General features: G+C 42.6%; 1 protein-coding gene across 2 annotated transcripts in view; it reads left to right on the top strand.

The window, feature by feature from the left end:
* Positions 1-17,703, top strand: part of Med13l (mediator complex subunit 13-like) — a 165,521-nt gene that overhangs the window by 136,059 nt on the left and 11,759 nt on the right. For both annotated transcript variants that reach the window (XM_013014393.1, XM_013014392.1), the window contains 10 exons: positions 589-1,526; positions 4,906-5,085; positions 5,640-5,863; positions 8,392-8,584; positions 9,805-10,228; positions 10,868-11,087; positions 12,065-12,253; positions 14,309-14,532; positions 14,718-14,860; positions 17,364-17,522. In XM_013014393.1, coding sequence (XP_012869847.1) covers positions 589-1,526; positions 4,906-5,085; positions 5,640-5,863; positions 8,392-8,584; positions 9,805-10,228; positions 10,868-11,087; positions 12,065-12,253; positions 14,309-14,532; positions 14,718-14,860; positions 17,364-17,522 — 2,894 coding nt within the window. The remainder of the gene's footprint in view (positions 1-588; positions 1,527-4,905; positions 5,086-5,639; positions 5,864-8,391; positions 8,585-9,804; positions 10,229-10,867; positions 11,088-12,064; positions 12,254-14,308; positions 14,533-14,717; positions 14,861-17,363; positions 17,523-17,703) is intronic.

Below are 17,703 nucleotides of genomic sequence, written 5' to 3' on the forward strand. Positions count from 1 at the left end.
TTCTGTGTACTGTACTGACTGTTTTGTGTGCTCTGTTCCCTTCTTGTCTTGGTTTTCTGTGTACTGTACTGACTGTTTTGTGTGCTCTGTTCCCTCCTTTTTTAAGGGGGCTATAACAAGGACTGAACTCGGGGAGCCTTGAGCTTTTGCTCCGCTTTCTCACTCAAGGCTGATGTTCTTCTACCTTTTGCGTCATGCCTCCAGGTCCAGCTTTTTGCTGATTAATTGGGGATAAATAGCATGTCATGGACTTTTCTGCCTTGGCTGGCTTGGAGTGGGGTTTCTCAGATCTCAGCATCCTGAGTAACCTGTGAACCACAGGTGCAGCGCCACTTCCAGTTTTCTGGTCGTTTATTGGAGATAAGAGTCTCACAGACTTTTCTGCCCAGGCTGGCTTTGAGCCATGATTCTCAGATCTCAGCCTCTTGAGTAGCTAGGATTACAGGCGTGAGCCACCAACAGCAGGCTTTTTTTTTTTTTTTTAATCAAATGAGTAATGTACAGTGGTGATTGGGGTGATATTGGGTAGGCTCTGGTGTCTGGACTTGCTGCCCTTCCTCATGTGATGATGCCTTCTCTTTTTTGCAGTAATGTGCCTAGTGTTGGGAGCCTAGCAGATCCAGACTATCTGAACACACCACAGATGAACACACCAGTGACACTGAACAGTGCTGCCCCAGCCAGCAACAGTGGGGCAGGAGTCCTCCCATCTCCAGCAACACCTCGTTTCTCTGTTCCCACACCACGAACCCCCAGGACTCCAAGAACTCCCAGAGGTGGGGGCACTGCCAGTGGTCAAGGGTCTGTTAAATATGACAGCACTGATCAGGGCTCACCAGCCTCTACCCCGTCTACCACGCGGCCCCTTAACTCTGTGGAGCCTGCCACCATGCAGCCAATTCCTGAAGCCCATAGTCTGTATGTCACCCTGATTCTCTCAGATTCTGTGATGAATATCTTTAAGGACCGGAACTTCGACAGTTGTTGCATCTGTGCCTGCAACATGAACATCAAAGGGGCAGACGTTGGGCTTTACATCCCAGATTCTTCCAATGAGGACCAGTACCGCTGCACCTGTGGGTTTAGTGCCATCATGAACCGCAAACTTGGCTACAATTCGGGGCTCTTCCTTGAAGATGAGTTGGATATTTTTGGGAAGAATTCTGATATTGGCCAAGCTGCAGAGAGACGCTTAATGATGTGTCAGTCCACCTTTCTTCCTCAGATGGAGGGAGCTAGGAAGTCTCTGGAGCCACCCATAAGCCTTCTCCTCCTCCTGCAGAATCAGCACACACAACCTTTTGCTTCTCTGAGTTTCCTGGACTACATTTCCTCTAACAATCGCCAAACAATTCCCTGTGTGAGCTGGAGTTATGACCGGGTGCAGGCAGATAATAATGACTACTGGACGGAATGCTTTAATGCACTGGAGCAGGGGCGACAGTATGTGGATAATCTCACAGGTGGAAAAATAGATGAAGCTTTGGTGAGAAGTGCCACTGTGCATTCATGGCCTCACAGCAATGGTAAGTGGCCCAGAAAACAGATTTCCATTTAAAATTATCTTGGTGTGATGACAACTGAAGGCTTTCTTTACAGTGTAACAAAAATTTTAATTTTCATCTCGTCAAAAATAAAAGTCACTGAAATGAGGGCTGTATTGATTTCATCCTAGATTTAAGAAACGAGGGAATATTTTCTGTTGAAACATGACTGGAGAAGATTAATTGTTTTGTGAAAATTTCCTCTTGTATTAATCACAAGTAAGCAATTCATATTGGCAACCCATGGCTCCTACATGTCCAAGTTGTCATGACTGTGTAAACTGGTAATTTGTGTACCCTGTTGCCTACGTCCATCCATTCTTTAAGGTCAGGTTTCCATGAAGTTACTTCCTTGAGACTGATGGTTCAGTGGACATTTTCACCTTCCTCTGGTTTCCCAGTGTGTTGTGTCTCTTACTACAGTGCTGGGATTCCTGGAGCATATCCCAGGGTCTCTAGCATTAGTGCTCCAGGTTGGCTGGAATGATCCCTAGTTGGCTTGCATGAGGCACAGAGTTCAATCCCTAGCACTGTGGCAGTGGAGGAGATAAAAACCCAAGCTGACAAATCACTTCGGGGTTAGGCTCTAAGAGTGCCAGGCAAATCCCTTGCCTTACCTGCTACACTCCACTGTGATGTGTGGTAACACAGAGAGGAGGCATCTGCCTTTGTGAGCTCTCTAAGTTGGACATTAATCAATTATGTAGGTCAGCACATTGAAATCAGTCATTGTAAGAGATGAGAATATGGAACAGAGAGGCTACCTTGCACAGGAGGTTGGGAAAGACTCCCTTGGAGTGGTAGCATTTGCTCAGAGATCTCACTGAGGAAGAAGAGAAAGCAGATCATGTGTCCTAGACAGGAGAGATGAGTGTGAAGGCCCAGAGTTAGATTAAATTGTACCCTCAGGTTAGGAGTTAGCAGAGACTGGGTTATAAAGAGCCCTCAAGACATGGTGGGAATCAGGTCTTCAGAGCACACTAAAATGTGTCTGAAGAAAATGTGAGACCATCATGAGGGGCGAACAAGAATAAGAAACATGTATTCTGACCATAATTCTGATGTGGATTAGAAATTAATCTGGAAGACTTCAGATCAAATAAGAAACCATAGTTTGCCTTATGGTGGGGAAGTAGTAGACACATTGTAGAGGTACTTTGAAGTGTTATTGCAGGACTTGTTACTGGATTGAGTTTGGGAGGGGATTAAAGATCCCAGTTTGTAAATTATGTCCTTGAATAGACAGTGCTATCATTCATATATCCGCAGCTGTAAGACATGGTCTGGGGAGAAAGCTCATAAATGGAGTTTTTAAGATGTCTTTTGAAATCTCTGGGTAGAGACTGGGGCTGGAGCTCAGAAGACAAGTATTTGTCATATGCATGGTAATTCCAGAACCCAGAGTTCACTGAGGAGGAAAGAAAGTGTACAGGAAGCCGGGGCAGAGCTGAGCGAAATATGGATAGGGAGAGAAGGGGGCATAGAGGGATGGAGCAGAGTGGGGCCTGTGTTAGGAAGAAGTGAGGGCTAACCTGTGTTCCAAAGAGAGAAGGTGGTCAGCACACAAAACAGAGCAGGTGAGGAGTAGAAGGTGGGCTACTCCTATCTTCTTTACTAAGAAGACAGTGTGAGGATGAAGCACCTACCCTGCCTTCCTCAACCCTGTTTTTCTGAGGGGAGAGTAATAGGCATATCTTAAATTAGACTAAAAAGGGGAATGGTAAACGTATTGTGGCATGCAGAGATCATCGAATAGTCTAAGTAAGGAGGTTAAGACTCCTAAGAAAGTATAAAGTGTTATCTGTGGTTTTACAACTGCTTAGCTTGCGACAATGTCCTGTGCTTAGCAGGTCCTTAGTGTCTCCTGAATGAATAGTTCAAGTAAAGAGACCTTCCTTTCTCCTGAAAAACTGTGGAGGATCAGCTTGAGTGGTTCCTTTTTCTGAATTGTCTGGCTGTCATGGGACAGAAAAGCAGTCTGCATGCATCAGTGGTATCAACTTGTCCTGTGAGGAACTGTACTTCTTACTGTAGAGCAAGTTTGAAAAATGGGAAGATGCTTAAAAGTAGCAAATATTACTGTAAATGAACGAGGTGCCTTCAATTCTATTTTCTATGTACGGGAATAGGACTTACAAGAAATACTCTAGTTTTATTTTTCAGAAAGCTGTAATACCCTTATTTTCCACTTTTGGTAGAGGCAAAGGTACAGTGAAACAACTTCATTGTTGTTGGTGGTTATATATATTATAATATATATAACATGTAACATATATTATCTATAATTTATAATTATATATTATGTATATATAAGTAAAATAAAGAGCCTAAAGGTGATTTAATTGAGGGAGAAGTACAGTGGGGAAACCTGCCCTCAACTCCTCAGCTCCCCAAGTAAAGCTTATGCAGGAACACAGGGCTTAGCCCCAAACAAACAACCTACATTTGTATAATTTCCTGGAGTTTTGTCCCCAAAGGTGAAAAAAAATTCTGAGGATCACCAATACAGGTTAATAGAAGCTGTTTTTCATTGACTTAGGAGCTTATCTCTAGAGGTCTTAAAGAGTACCTGTGTCTCACTCAGATTTAGTTGGTAGACATGTCTTACATATTTATTCAAGTCTTTTTCTTATTCAGCCAGAAAAGTAGGTATGAGGAAAGGTCTCCAGGAGCCCAGTCAGGCAAATTCATAGCATAGCACTTCAAGTCTGTTGTGCTGTTTCCACGGACCTTTTGAGAATGTGGTGAGTGTTAGGGGCCTTCCATCCAGAGAAAACGCATCCACATTCACATGTGTGTACTTGCATAGAGGTTAACATCTCTTCCCAGGGTGACTGTTGACCGAAGGAACATTTATATTATCATACCCAGTGAGCCCCGCTCCTTGTGTGTGTTCAAGATGACTGGATCCTGTTGCTGCTTCTGCCGTGTTTCTGTATGCTTCAGGCTGCCTTCAGTGTCCCTTTTTCTCCTTATGCATTCCTTATTTGTTGGGAAAATATTTTATATTAAGAGCATTCCAAATGCTTTTTTAAGCGTCTCTTTCTTGTGTCCTAATTTAACATGTAACCAAAGCATTTTTATTTGTAAGTGAAAGTAATATGATAATCAAGGAACTATTGCAGAGCTCTTAGGAAAATTTGGAAACAAATCTTCCTCTTGTCAAACCATTTTTTAGTTAAACTCTCTTATTTGTAGTAACTCATTTCCCTTTTACTAACTTTTTATTACCAAGTTGTCAGTTGTTTTCTAATTGAGAAGGTCTTTTAACCCCTAGGTCCAGAATCCTAGATACTCCTGTAGCTAATTAATGTGTGTTGTGGGTTAACAGAGATCCTCTCTGCTCTCGTGTCTCTTCCAGTGCTGGACATCAGCATGCTGTCCTCCCAGGATGTGGTGCGCATGCTGTTGTCTCTGCAGCCCTTTCTCCAAGATGCCATCCAGAAGAAGCGCACGGGCCGGACCTGGGAGAACATCCAGCACGTGCAGGGGCCACTAACCTGGCAGCAGTTCCATAAGATGGCAGGACGTGGAACCTACGGTAGAGTTCCCTCCTTCTACTCTTTGCCAACGACCAAGTCCTTGCTTCATTGATGAGATGGAACATTTGTCTTTATTATTACTATTGTTGTATGGATTTTTATTTCTTAAAGTTATTTTTGGAGTCCAGTTTTCTAAGCATTCTTGGGATAATCCAAGTGAGACAGGAAAATCATCTTTGACAGGCCTAACTGTGTGAAGAGTTAGACTCTCATCTTTCCTGTCCTCAGTTCTCTGATTGATGTCTCTGTAGTCACAATCAGAATACTGCTCTGAAATGCAATGTAGTTAGTGCCACTTGGAAAGTTAACTTCCCTGTGTTTCAGTTTGCCTTATCTTTTGGAACCTTTACAAGTGAATTCTGACTCGTTTAATTAGGGGTCTTCACTAGGGACTGTGTAATTAGATGATCTGGGAAATCCTTTGCAGAGTGTGGTATCAGTAGGCTGTGACATTTCACATGGCAGGATCAGGAGTGGTACGCCAGGGGCCGTGTGGGCCTTGGTTGTGGGCAGCAGGCTGTGAGGCGCCTTCCTAATGTTGCTGCTGTTTTAGGCTCAGAGGAGTCCCCGGAGCCGCTGCCCATCCCCACTCTGCTGGTGGGCTATGACAAGGACTTCCTGACCGTCTCTCCGTTCTCCCTGCCCTTCTGGGAGAGGCTGCTGCTGGACCCGTACGGGGGCCGCCGCGATGTTGCCTATATTGTGGTGTGTCCCGAAAATGAGGCCTTGCTCGAAGGAGCCAAAACTTTCTTCAGGGACTTGAGTGCTGTGTACGAGGTGAGAGTAACCTTTTTATGAGGGCACCCCTGTTCTCCTGACTCGACTGTTTGAAAGTGCAAGCTTGTCTGTTGAAGCTAGGTCTCTAAGGACACCACGAATGGAGGTGAAAGAGTTCACTTTAAGAGATTTGTTTTCTGGAAATGAATTGTTTTATTCCTGTAGGTTTGCATTTTATTAGACAAAGAAGACATTCCTGCACTAACCTTACATGGCTGAAAATTCCACCCTGTTTTCCCATCTGAGCTCAGAGTTTATAAGTAGTACTCACTGCAGGAGAGAGGTCTCTGTCTAAGAGCTTTACGAAAAGCATACCTGCTCTTTTGATTTATTTCGGGGAGTAGGTAGATAGGTAAGAGTACCTGAAAATGTTATAAAAAAATAGTTTAGCTAAAAAAAATTGGAGCTAAAAGATGTGCAACGAATAATGTACCTATTGTGGTTTAACACTACTTAAATTCATCTTAATACGAAAATTTTGATTCAGATAAAAAAAGTAATGACCAAATATAAGCACCATGTAGATATCTCATATCTTAAGTGTATAAATTCCTGGTAGTTTTGAAAAGTTAGATTCATGTCTGTTTGTAAAGAGTGTCACATTTCTTTTGCTGAAGTACATAAACTGTGAAGTTCTTTGTGACTTATATGTTGAGTATCTTCATATTTGGCGAGGTTAATTGAAATTAGTATCTGTTTGAATGTTTATAACTGTGTCAGGCACATTGTAAGCATTTTATTTTTATTTTTTTTGCCAGTCCTGGGACTTTGAACTCTGGGCCTGGGTGCTGTCCCATAGCTTCTTTTGCTCAAGATGAGTGTTCTATCACTTAAAAAACCACTTATGGCTTTTTTTTTTTTAAATAGTTTATTGGAGATAAGAGTCTCATGGACTTTCCTGCCTGGGTTGGCTTTGAACCATGACCCTCAGCCTTCTGAGTAACTGGGATTACAGGCATAAACCACCAATGCCTAGCTCATAAGCATTTAAAAAGTGGTCCTTGACTAAGATGCTGAATCTCAAATTCCAAAGCAGAACATTCCTATTTATAAATGTATGGGTAAATGTGGAACCCAAGTAAATTTAGGAGTTAGTTGAAAGAATGGAGGTGCTCAGATGTGATGTAATGGCATCTGCTAAGCCATACAAGTCTCAGTATAGTCATTTCTTAGCACTGCCTGGTCTTTGGATGCAACATACTATTAGTTCACAAGTAGTCTATCACAGACAACTTGTCTCAGCAACTTTTAAAGCACATCATCATCTCGAATGGAACCTTCAGTATATGCTACAAAGCATAAGGGATTTCTAGATCTTTTTAGAAGGAGTAGCACTATTGTTCTTAACGACTTTACTAGGGATACTCTTTTGGCAGTAATTCACGCTTGCTTAGGATTAGAGTACTCAAGAGGTTTCTTGGGGGCCAGGTCAGCCTTCCCTTCCTCACCTCTATTAAGGGACACTAATGTAAGCAGTTTACAGGGTTTTCTGTTCATTTTTTGGGGGGGTGGGGTCTGGTCATGGGGTCTGAACTCTGAGCCTGGGCGCTGTCCCTCAGCTCTTCAGCTCAAGGCTTGCACTCTACCACTTGAGCCATAGCACCACTTCCGGCTTTTTTTTTCTGCTTATGTGGTGCTGGGGGATTGAACCCAGGGCCTCATGCATACAAGGCAAGCGCTCTACCACTGAGCCACCTTCTCAGCCCCTTCTGTTCATTTTTTTTTGCCATAACCACCCAGTGAGTATCCTGGAGAGTAAGGGCAGAATCTTACTGTGCTCAATTAACTATTTACTTTTTAAAAAAGTGATCAGGCCAGGTGCTGGTGGCTCACGCCTATCACCCTAGCTACTCAGGAGGCTGAGATCTGAAGATCACAGTTTAAAGCCAGCCTGGGCAGGAAAGTCCATGAGACTCTTTATCTCCAACAAACCACCAGAAAACCAGAAGTGGCACTGTGGCTCAAGTGGTAGAGTGCTCGCCTTGAGCTGAAGAGCTTAGAGAAAGTGCCTAGGCCCAGAGTTCAAGCCCCATGATGTACCCCTCACCCCCCCCCCGCAAAAAAAAAGTGATCAGCATGTCTACTGCTTCAGTGACCTCTGCTATTGGTGATGTCCAGAATGTTTTTAACCATATAGATGACCCCTAAAATTTTAATGGTGTGGGGAAACATGATTACTTAAGGATCATAGAGGAGGTGTTGGTGAACAAACATCTCAATCAGCCTTAGTAGTCAGGAATCTGGTGTATTTATTTGCTCATTAGCAACCAGGTAGTGCTCAACATTGTCCCGTCATGCAGAAGTGTGCTTAGGCAAAGAAACACTTTTCCTTAGAGCCCACATTTTAGAGGTAAAGACAGCAATTTTAGGGCACATTATAACAACCAGAAAGGAGCAGCTGATGATAATGGTTTGGTTGTGTGTGATAACTTGACATGGGGAAGTGCCTGCACATTTTTGCCAGCAGAAGGTAACAAGAATGGAATGAGGGGGCACTGGTCAGTAACGATCTTGTTTTGTGGTCTCAGATGTGTAAGCTTGGGCAGCACAAGCCCATCTGCAAAGTGCTACGCGACGGAATCATGCGTGTGGGGAAGACTGTGGCCCAGAAGCTGGCAGATGAACTTGTGAGCGAGTGGTTTAACCAGCCCTGGAGCGGCGAGGAGAATGACAATCATTCCAGACTCAAACTTTATGCGCAAGTTTGCCGCCATCACCTAGGTAAAGGACAAAGTAGAATTTGGGAGTAAACACAATCCTGTCCTCCCTATGGTTGCAGTATTGTATTTCTTTCAAGTTATATTAGGATTCCATTTTTATACTTAGGTCTTTTTGGTGTTCTAGGAAGTGAAATCCTAATTATATGTGGCTATATATTCTTTAAAAACTTGCATAAAGTTGCTTTAAATAGGTTATATCTATTAACACCATATTTTGAAACCTCAGCATCACATGGGAGAAAACCTTAAGCTCGCGAAGCTATATGAGCATAAGGCATCATGGTGGCTGTGAAACACATGGTTTTTCATTTCTCAGTAAAAGTATATAGAATCAGTCTGAAAGGAAATACTAGAAGTGATTATTTTCAGTTTCTTTTTGGATAAGCTACTTTTAACTTGGTAGTACTGGACTTTGGAACTCAGGGCTCTACTCTTGAAAAGACAGGTGCTCTACCACATTTTTTGTTTTGGTGATTGCTGCTGTTATTATTTTTATTATTGTTGTTGTTGTTTATTATTGATGGTCCTGGAGATTGAACTCATGGCCTAGATCTTTCTAGGCTCTATCAGTTGAGCCACACCTCCAGACCTTTTTTGCATTGGTTATTTTTGAGGTAGGGTCTTATTTTCTGTTCTAGCTGGCCTGGGTTGTGAACCTCCAACGTGTGCCTCTTGGTATCTCTGGGGAAGACAGGGCACCACCAGGTGCCCTCTGCTGCATACAGCCATTCACTGAGATGACATTTTGTGAGCTTCTTTTTCCTTGGGCTGGTGTAAAACTGTGATCTCCAGATTTTTGCTTTCCAAATGGCTAGTGGCCACTGGACTCAGCTGCTTTGGTTAGTTTTAATGCAGCTGCATAGCTGGGATGACAGGTATGTGTCATTAACTCAGCGTTCTCTTGGTTAAAATGCAGGCCCATGAACTTTTTACTCAGTCTGGCTTCAAACCACAATCCTCCCCATCTCTACCTCCCAGGTAGCTAGAATTACAGATGTGAGCCACTGTGCTTGGCTGTCATACAGGTTTTATAATAGTTGCTTCCTGTGTGCATCAGTGTGTGCAGAATATATAAGCCGATGCAGGTGGCGAGTCTAAGGTGTCATGATCAGTGTTGCGTCCTGAAAGCATCATTTTTTAAGGTGCTTATCTGAATTTCTGACTACTCTCTCTGACACTGCGGAGCTCTCTCATGGTGGTTGTCTGCATGGATTCTTACAGCACCTTACTTGGCTACTCTGCAACTCGACAGCAGCCTGTTGACCCCACCCAAGTACCAGCCTCCACCGCCAGCAGCCCAGGGACAAGCTACTCCTGGGACTGCTGGGCCTTTAGCTCCAAACTCAGGCTCAGCAGCTCCCCCAGCTGGCAGTGCATTCAATCCCACCTCTAACAGCAATTCTGCAAACCCTGCAGCAAGTACTTCCTCAGCTGGCTCCTCTGGGCCTCCAGTTTCCTCGGCTGCCTCCGCCCCTGGGATTAACCAGATGAGCACTACCTCGTCTTCAGGCTTCAGCGGTGGTGTGGGAGGGCAGAACCCCAGCAGTGGGGGTGGCTCTATCGATAGAACACAAGGGAACATTGCCTGTGGCGGAGACCCTGAGCAGGGGAGCTCTACCCAGCCCTACCAGGATGGACAAGACAGGTATGTTACTTCATTGAGCCAGAGAAGTGGCTTCTAATTGGACCTCTCTCTCCCCTGCAACCTCATAAATCTGTAGATCCAGAAGAATGCTTTGTTTATCTTCTTTGTGACAGTTGTCGATCTGTAGCTGCAGTAAGAAATTGGAGGCTTGTAACATATTCTGACAAACTTACTATTAAGCATATTAACTTACAGTTAACTTGGTATATAACCTCTTTGTACAGTATCACCACAGAAAATAAAGAGGAGTTGAAAAAAGAAATCTCCCTTTTTAGAGGACTATGCAGGCTGAGTATGCCCTCTTCTGAAATGCTTGGGACCTGAAGTATCTCAGATTTTGGCGAATTTTGAATTTTGGAATATTTGCATGTGCTCTATTGATTGAGAATTCCTCATCTGAAAACCTGAAATCCCAAACCCAAAATTTTTGTGCTTTATGTCAGGTTTTTTAATTAGGAATGCTGGATGTGTATTGTTATTTCCTATCTGGCCTAGATGCTGGCTAGCTTGGTTTGTGTGACCCATCCTGTCCCATTTAAATCTGGAGTCATTGTCCAGGCAGTCAGCTTGCTCTAGGACTGATTTGTTCTATGGCATTGACACTTACTTTGTCCACCTTACAAATGACTCTCTGTGCAGTGTTACCGAAAGGGAGAGAATAGGAATTCCCACGGAGCCCGACTCTGCAGACAGTCAAGCCTACCCTCCAGCTGTCGTCATTTACATGGTGGACCCGTTCACCTACACTGCAGAGGAAGACTCCACGTCTGGAAACTTTTGGCTGTTGAGCTTGATGCGCTGCTATACAGAAATGCTGGATAATTTACCCGAGCATATGAGAAACTCTTTCATTCTCCAGGTTAATCTTTGCAAGATTATTCTTTACATTAGTTGTTGTTACGAAAATTCATAACAACATGAGTTTGTTTGTTTTTTTTAATTGGGAGACTATGTAAGTTTAAAAGGAAAAAAGATACATTTACAATTTGGCTTTTTAGATTCAACCATCATATTTCCATTATGGTGTATTTTCTGCCCCTTTTCTCCACTTTTATGTGATCAGGATTGTAATTTAAATATAAATTTTAGTCTTTTCTAGTTAATGTTATTCATGAATATTTTGTCATTTTACTTAAAATTCTCACAATTAACATTTTTAATGACTATTTTCTATATATAACCATTCCTGTATAGGTGGCCAGTTCATTTTCACTACTCTAAAGTAGTCAAAGCAAACATGCTGTGCTTCCTTTTTTTCACGTTGTTTTCTAAAGTGGCTTCTTGAATGTAGCTACTGAAACATATCACCATATTCCTTTCCAAAAAGATTACACTTCTGTACATTACTTTTGTCACTGGATGAGCAAACTAGCCTTTATTGTACCTTTGCTAGCTTTATAGTAGAATGATGTCACATTTTAGCTGAAAAGTGATGCCTTGGTTAGCTTGGTCTTGTTTTGCTGTCTCTTCAGTGAAATATTAGTAGTAAAGTAGATTGTTGATGGTTTCTCATTATTTGAAGTCTGTGTTTGAAATGATTATATAGTAATTCCTATATGCTGCATGTATACATTGTGCCTACAGAGAATGTATTAAAATGTACCTTCTACAACTTTGAGGCCATAGTAACAGTAACCTGAGAATTACTAGAACTGAATTTTATACCAATAGAAGCAATTAGGATTTAATGACAGCCCACTTGACATTTGCATATTTTAAAGCTAAGGCTTTCTTTTACCTCAAGAATTGCATGCCGTTTTATTTTCCAGGTATCTTACAAAGCATTGTCAATCTCCATTTCTAGGGGTTTAAAATGATTATTGTTTGTGTTTCTAGATTGTGCCTTGCCAGTACATGCTGCAGACAATGAAGGATGAGCAAGTGGTCTACATCCAGTACTTGAAGTCCATGGCATTTTCCGTGTACTGCCAGTGCAGGCGGCCGCTGCCCACACAGATCCACATTAAGTCCCTCACAGGATTCGGGCCTGCAGCCAGCATTGAGATGACCCTCAAGAACCCAGAGGTCAGCACTGGAGGGCAGAAACCTGATAAAAGAGTACTTGTACAACAAAAACACTAAAATGGAAACCATGAGCGTGTTTTTCTAACTCCCAGATTGGTTGGTGGCTTGGTCAGTCTTCTGCTCTTATAGAAGACTTGGCAAGTCTCTCTAATCTTCAAAATAGAGAAGGTCCTTCTTTAAGACTTTGAGAAAATAAGTAAGCTCTTCCTTATTTTCTTCTGATGTAGGATTTAAGACAATAGCCTACATTTACTTTGTTCTTTATTTTTCTGGACTTTTGGATCCTAAAATACAAACTCTGCCCATTGCACTCTGATTTCTATTTTGACAGAGTAGTGTTGCATACTTCAGTTTCTCATGCATGCTCTCCCTAGTGCTGCTTGCTCATTCACCTCAGTGCTACTGTGTACATGTGAGTGTTTTTCCCTTCCATCTTCGTGGACCTGCTTCCAACAGTGAATGTACCTCAGAGATGTCTTAAGCAAAAGTTTTACATTTTCCTTGTATTTTTAATGACCTTTTCTTCAACAGAGGTGTCACAGAACAGTGTTTACAGTTTTCAAAGCTTTCCAACATCAGATCCACAACTCTTCACTTTAAGGGACCTTTTTTAAACACTAGCTTCTGAAGAGTTTCATTGGCAATGTGCTTCTCTGCACAAAACACTTACCCTTTCCTAAGTAAAAGCTGGGAGGTAAGAAGTGAAGCAAATAGTTGATACTGTGTTTGTGGGAGCCTGGTTGTGGTTCACTCTAATACCAGGGAAGAAAGCTGCTCTGCTGATGACCTACATTTACCCTGGTGTTAAACATACTTTCTATTTTTTGACAAAACTGTGGGCAGCCTCCAGACACCCCTAAAATGTTCCTTCCAGACTTCTATCAACATGACCTTGTTCATGTCAGTAGTGAGTCACCATTTGATTGCTTAACATTCAGATTGTGTGGCTATCACAATGTACTGTCCACTTCACTATTAATGAAAATGGAGGCTATTTTCAACTTGGAGCTGCATTTGTGGTTGTGTGTGTGTGTGTGTGTGTGTGTGTGTGTGTGTGTGTGTATTAAGCAAATATTGTCAAATATTCTTCCAAAGATATTACACCACAGTGTTGGAAAGTTCTAGTTATTCAATATTCTTACCGATTAGATTTTCTGCTATTGTTATTTTACATATTCTGATGGATATTTATAGTGTTATTCCATAATGGCTTCAGTTTCTGCTTTTCTAATGTCTAATGAAATTGGCCAAAACCAGTTTACCTTTTCTAAAATAGTAAGTTTTAATAAGCAAACATTGGGTTCATTGAGTTTCCTAGTTGTATCAGTTACATTTTATTTAGATGTACTGGAGCTTGAAACTCAGGGCCTTGTACTTACTAGTTGCTGTTCCACTTGAGCCATGCCATTTAGCCCCTTTTTTATTTTAGTTATTTTTCTGGTGGCGTCTTGAGTTCTGGCATCAGTACAGTATTCCTACTTGGGGTCTTCTGCATTGTTGGGATCAAAGGTGTTAGCTACCTTGCACATTATATTGGTTTGAGATGAAGGTTTCACTAACTTTTTTTTTGCGGGGTTGGGGGTGCTAGTTTTGAGGCTTGAACTCAGGGCTCGGCCACTGTCCCTGAGCTTCTTTTGTACTAGCACTCTAACCACTTGAGCTATAACCCCACTTCTGGCCTTTTCTGTTTATGTGGTACTGAGGAGTTGAACCCAGAGCTTCATGCATATTAGGCAAGCATTCTACCACTAAGCCACATTCCCAGCCCAATACTTACCTTTTTTTTTTAAAGCTGGGTCCTCCTCCCAGGCCCTGCCTCCAGAATAGCTGGGACAACAGAGGAGAGCCAGTGTTCCCAGTCCTAAACCATGTTTTTGTTGTCTGTGCTTGTCACTAGCGTTTATATAAACATGGGGTGGGGGTGGGGGAATGAGCAGGGTTGGAGCCTGCTTTTTTAATCTCACCCTGTTGGTTCCCCTCAGTGTTGTTTTAGGTTCTATTATAAACACTAAGTTGAATGCTTTGTGTGGATTTTGCTTTTTATTTTGATTTCAGCGGCCCAGCCCAATCCAGCTTTACTCCCCTCCCTTTATATTGGCCCCAATCAAAGAGAAGCAGACGGAGCAAGGAGAGACCCTTGGAGAAGCAAGCCAGAAGTACAATGTGCTCTTTGTGGGCTACTGTCTGTCTCATGACCAGCGCTGGCTATTGGCTTCCTGCACTGACCTCCATGGGGAGTTATTAGAGACCTGCATTGTAAATATTGCTTTACCAAACAGGTGAGAGGCCCTTGATGCTTGTGTGTGTAAACTGATGCTGCCCTTTCCTCCACATGGGACTCTGTAACTCTTCTATCTAAATGCAATGGAGACTCATGCATGTGCATGCTCTTTGAATGTTTTTTGCCTCACTGAGTAGTGGCTGTGATTCATGGAGGGACTCCTTCCCTACTTCTTCCCATTAGGTCACGGAAGAGTAAAGTGTCTGCCCGGAAGATTGGACTGCAAAAGTTATGGGAGTGGTGTATTGGGATTGTCCAAATGACATCTTTGCCCTGGAGAGTTGTCATCGGGCGTCTTGGTCGGCTCGGCCACGGGGAGCTTAAAGGTGAGAAATCTTGAAGCAGTGTTTGCAAGAAGCAGAGAAAAAAAGGATGAGTAATGTCATTGGCTGAGCAAAGCAGGGAAAAGTGTTAAACTTGGTAATAAGACTGAAGCAGATACTTTCTGATTGTGTTCTGTAGATACAGAATAAACCGTAGTTTTTTCTTGAGCGATAAAATCCATTTCCCAAACAAATTTTAAATACAAAACAAAAAAAGTGTTTTATTAGTACAAAAGTGATATTCAGTAAATTTCAAACACTAATACATATATTGTATGTGTATAGTAATAGATACAGTGTGTGTGTGTGTGTGTGTGTGTGTGTGTGTGTGTAATAGAGATAGAGATAATAGAAATTGTACTTGTTTGATCATTGGTGATGAGTTTTGAATTTCTCTAATTTGGTACCACAATAGCAAAACAATCTTATTCCTTATTCATAAGGACAAGCGGTTACATGTAAGACATTGCCAGTTACTTTTCAGTGTGGAGGCATGAAAGAACAGAGTTTTAAATTGTATCTCCAAGTGTATCTGCCACTGCTTCAATTTCTTGCAAACATAATGATCAGCCAAGAAGCTTGGAGAGTACTGACCACCACCAGCTGCTGTGCCTGGCACAGTGCCCAGCCCAGCTACTGGCCTCATGTAGCTACTTCACAGTTTCCACATGAGTAATAGGAACACAATTAGAGCCTTATTACTTACACACACACACACACACACACACACACACACACACACACACACTCACACACACTCACACACACACGTAGGGAGTTTCTAAGGTCTGTTCAAAATAAAGCTTATGTCACAAATTACTTTTCGGACTTCCTGCATGCATAGACATTAACGTCAGCAAAGTTTGTCACGGACCAGAGAATAAACAGTTCTCCCTTTGCAGGCCAGATGGTCACCACTGCAGCTACTTGACTCTGTTTGGCAATGTCACGGCAACTATGAGAACAGCTTTGTTAATAAAACTTTATACAAACACTTAGTGGGCAGGATTTGGTTTGTGTTAGGGTATGGGATTATATCTTTACTGAAAATTAACATCAGAAGTTTGTGGAGACCCTGAAACAAAACCCCTGATTCAGACAGAGCCTTGCATGCTGTAGGCTCTGCTTGCGTGCCGAGTATCTCCCTTCTGGCAGTGCAGGTGAGGTCTCCATGCCATGTTTCTATAAGTATTATATCACAGGTTTGAAGTAAAGGTTTCTTTAAGCTTCTGCTCTACACAGAGGTTTTTTTCAGGAATGTCACACTTAACATTTTGTATCAGCAGCCTGGAGGTTAACACATTAGGGGATTCATCACTTCATTCTGTGAGATTTCCTCTTTCTCAAACCTAGTCTACTTTTTAGCCAGTCTTCTTTTTTAAAGGTTTTGAGCTATTTCAAACCCATGGGAGGGAGAGGGGATGGTCAGAGTGTAATAAGAAAGAACAGGAGAAGGGATGTAGTCTAGTGTCTAGTACCAAGTATGCCAACAGGAAGGGCCCCATCCCTCCTTATCTCTCCTACAGAAGAGGGGAGTGAGTGTGGAGATGGGAGATCTTGCAGGGCTGCAGTGCAGGGTAGATACAAGCCGTTAGACTTGGGAAGCAGCTTCTGAATTTCAGCTCTTTGTCCAGGGTACTGGTGTTGAGATGGCTCCCTCGGTTGGTTTTGAGATAGGTCACTCATATCTGTCTTTTTTTTTTTTTCAATTTAAAAATATATATCCATCATGTTTCTGGCCACTTTTTATTTAACTCACTTTAGTTTGAGGTTCATTTGGAATCTGAAAATGTTTCCCTTGCTCCTAAGGGAAAGAAACAGCTTGTTTGACAAACCATGTGCCAGGAGAGTGGCATTTGACCAGTGCACTGTGACAGGACAGCAGCTTGCTGCATAAGACAGTGCATACCTTGGGGTCAGACAGGTTAAAAGAGCTCTTGTTAGAGCTCTTCTCTTCCCAAAGTACTATCCTTCCTCAATGCTCAGATTTAATCTAGTGTTTCTGTTTGGAGACAGCGAATGAGTGTTAGAAAGGCAAATATGGCCAGCTCTCAGTGTGAACCTGGGTATGGCATTCTTCAGAGGACACACGCTTACCTCTTGTTCTTTGGACACTGGAAGAGCTGGTTCCTACATTTCTGCTACTGCTTGCCTCTTGTGGAAGTAAATCCCCTCCAGCAATAAACAGAATGGAAGTTCCTCTAAATGTGCTTTCATCCAAAGAAAAGTGTTGGGCACAGCAAAGGGAGAGTGAGAGAATAAGGCCAAGAAGGAGAAAGGCCAGGAGTGACATTGGCTTAATGCCTACATCTACCAGTGTCGGTGCCGGCCTCTGGAAGACAATCTGCACAGGATAGTAAAGCTCTGTTTCTGTGTTAATAAGGGGTGTCAAACTCAAGGATCACTTTCTTTATAGTAAGGAGAGAATATGGGGAGCCAGTTCCCTTTAGGATCCAATCACATCAGTATGAGTTCTAAAGATTGTATCTGTGCTATCTGACTTCAGATTGGAGTATCCTCCTTGGAGAATGTTCACTACAGACAATCAGCAAACAGCTCAAGGACGTGTGCCGAATGTGTGGGATCTCTGCTGCAGACTCTCCTTCTATCCTCAGTGCCTGCCTGGTGGCCATGGAGCCCCAGGGGTCCTTTGTAGTGATGCCAGGTAAACCTCTCATCAGCTTCACTACTAGAGACACGGGTGGAATGTGTTGCTATTGTCTCTTTGTAAGAGAAGATTGAATTTTGATCTATAAAGTGGGAATCATTTGATTTCTTCAGTGGGAATGATTTGCGATTTCCTTCCTTCCTTCCTTCCTTCCTTCCTTCCTTCCTTCCTTCCTTCC

The sequence above is a fragment of the Dipodomys ordii genome, unplaced genomic scaffold (genome assembly GCF_000151885.1).
Source record: "Dipodomys ordii isolate 6190 unplaced genomic scaffold, Dord_2.0 Scaffold23, whole genome shotgun sequence".
Taxonomy (NCBI): Eukaryota; Metazoa; Chordata; class Mammalia; order Rodentia; family Heteromyidae; genus Dipodomys; species Dipodomys ordii.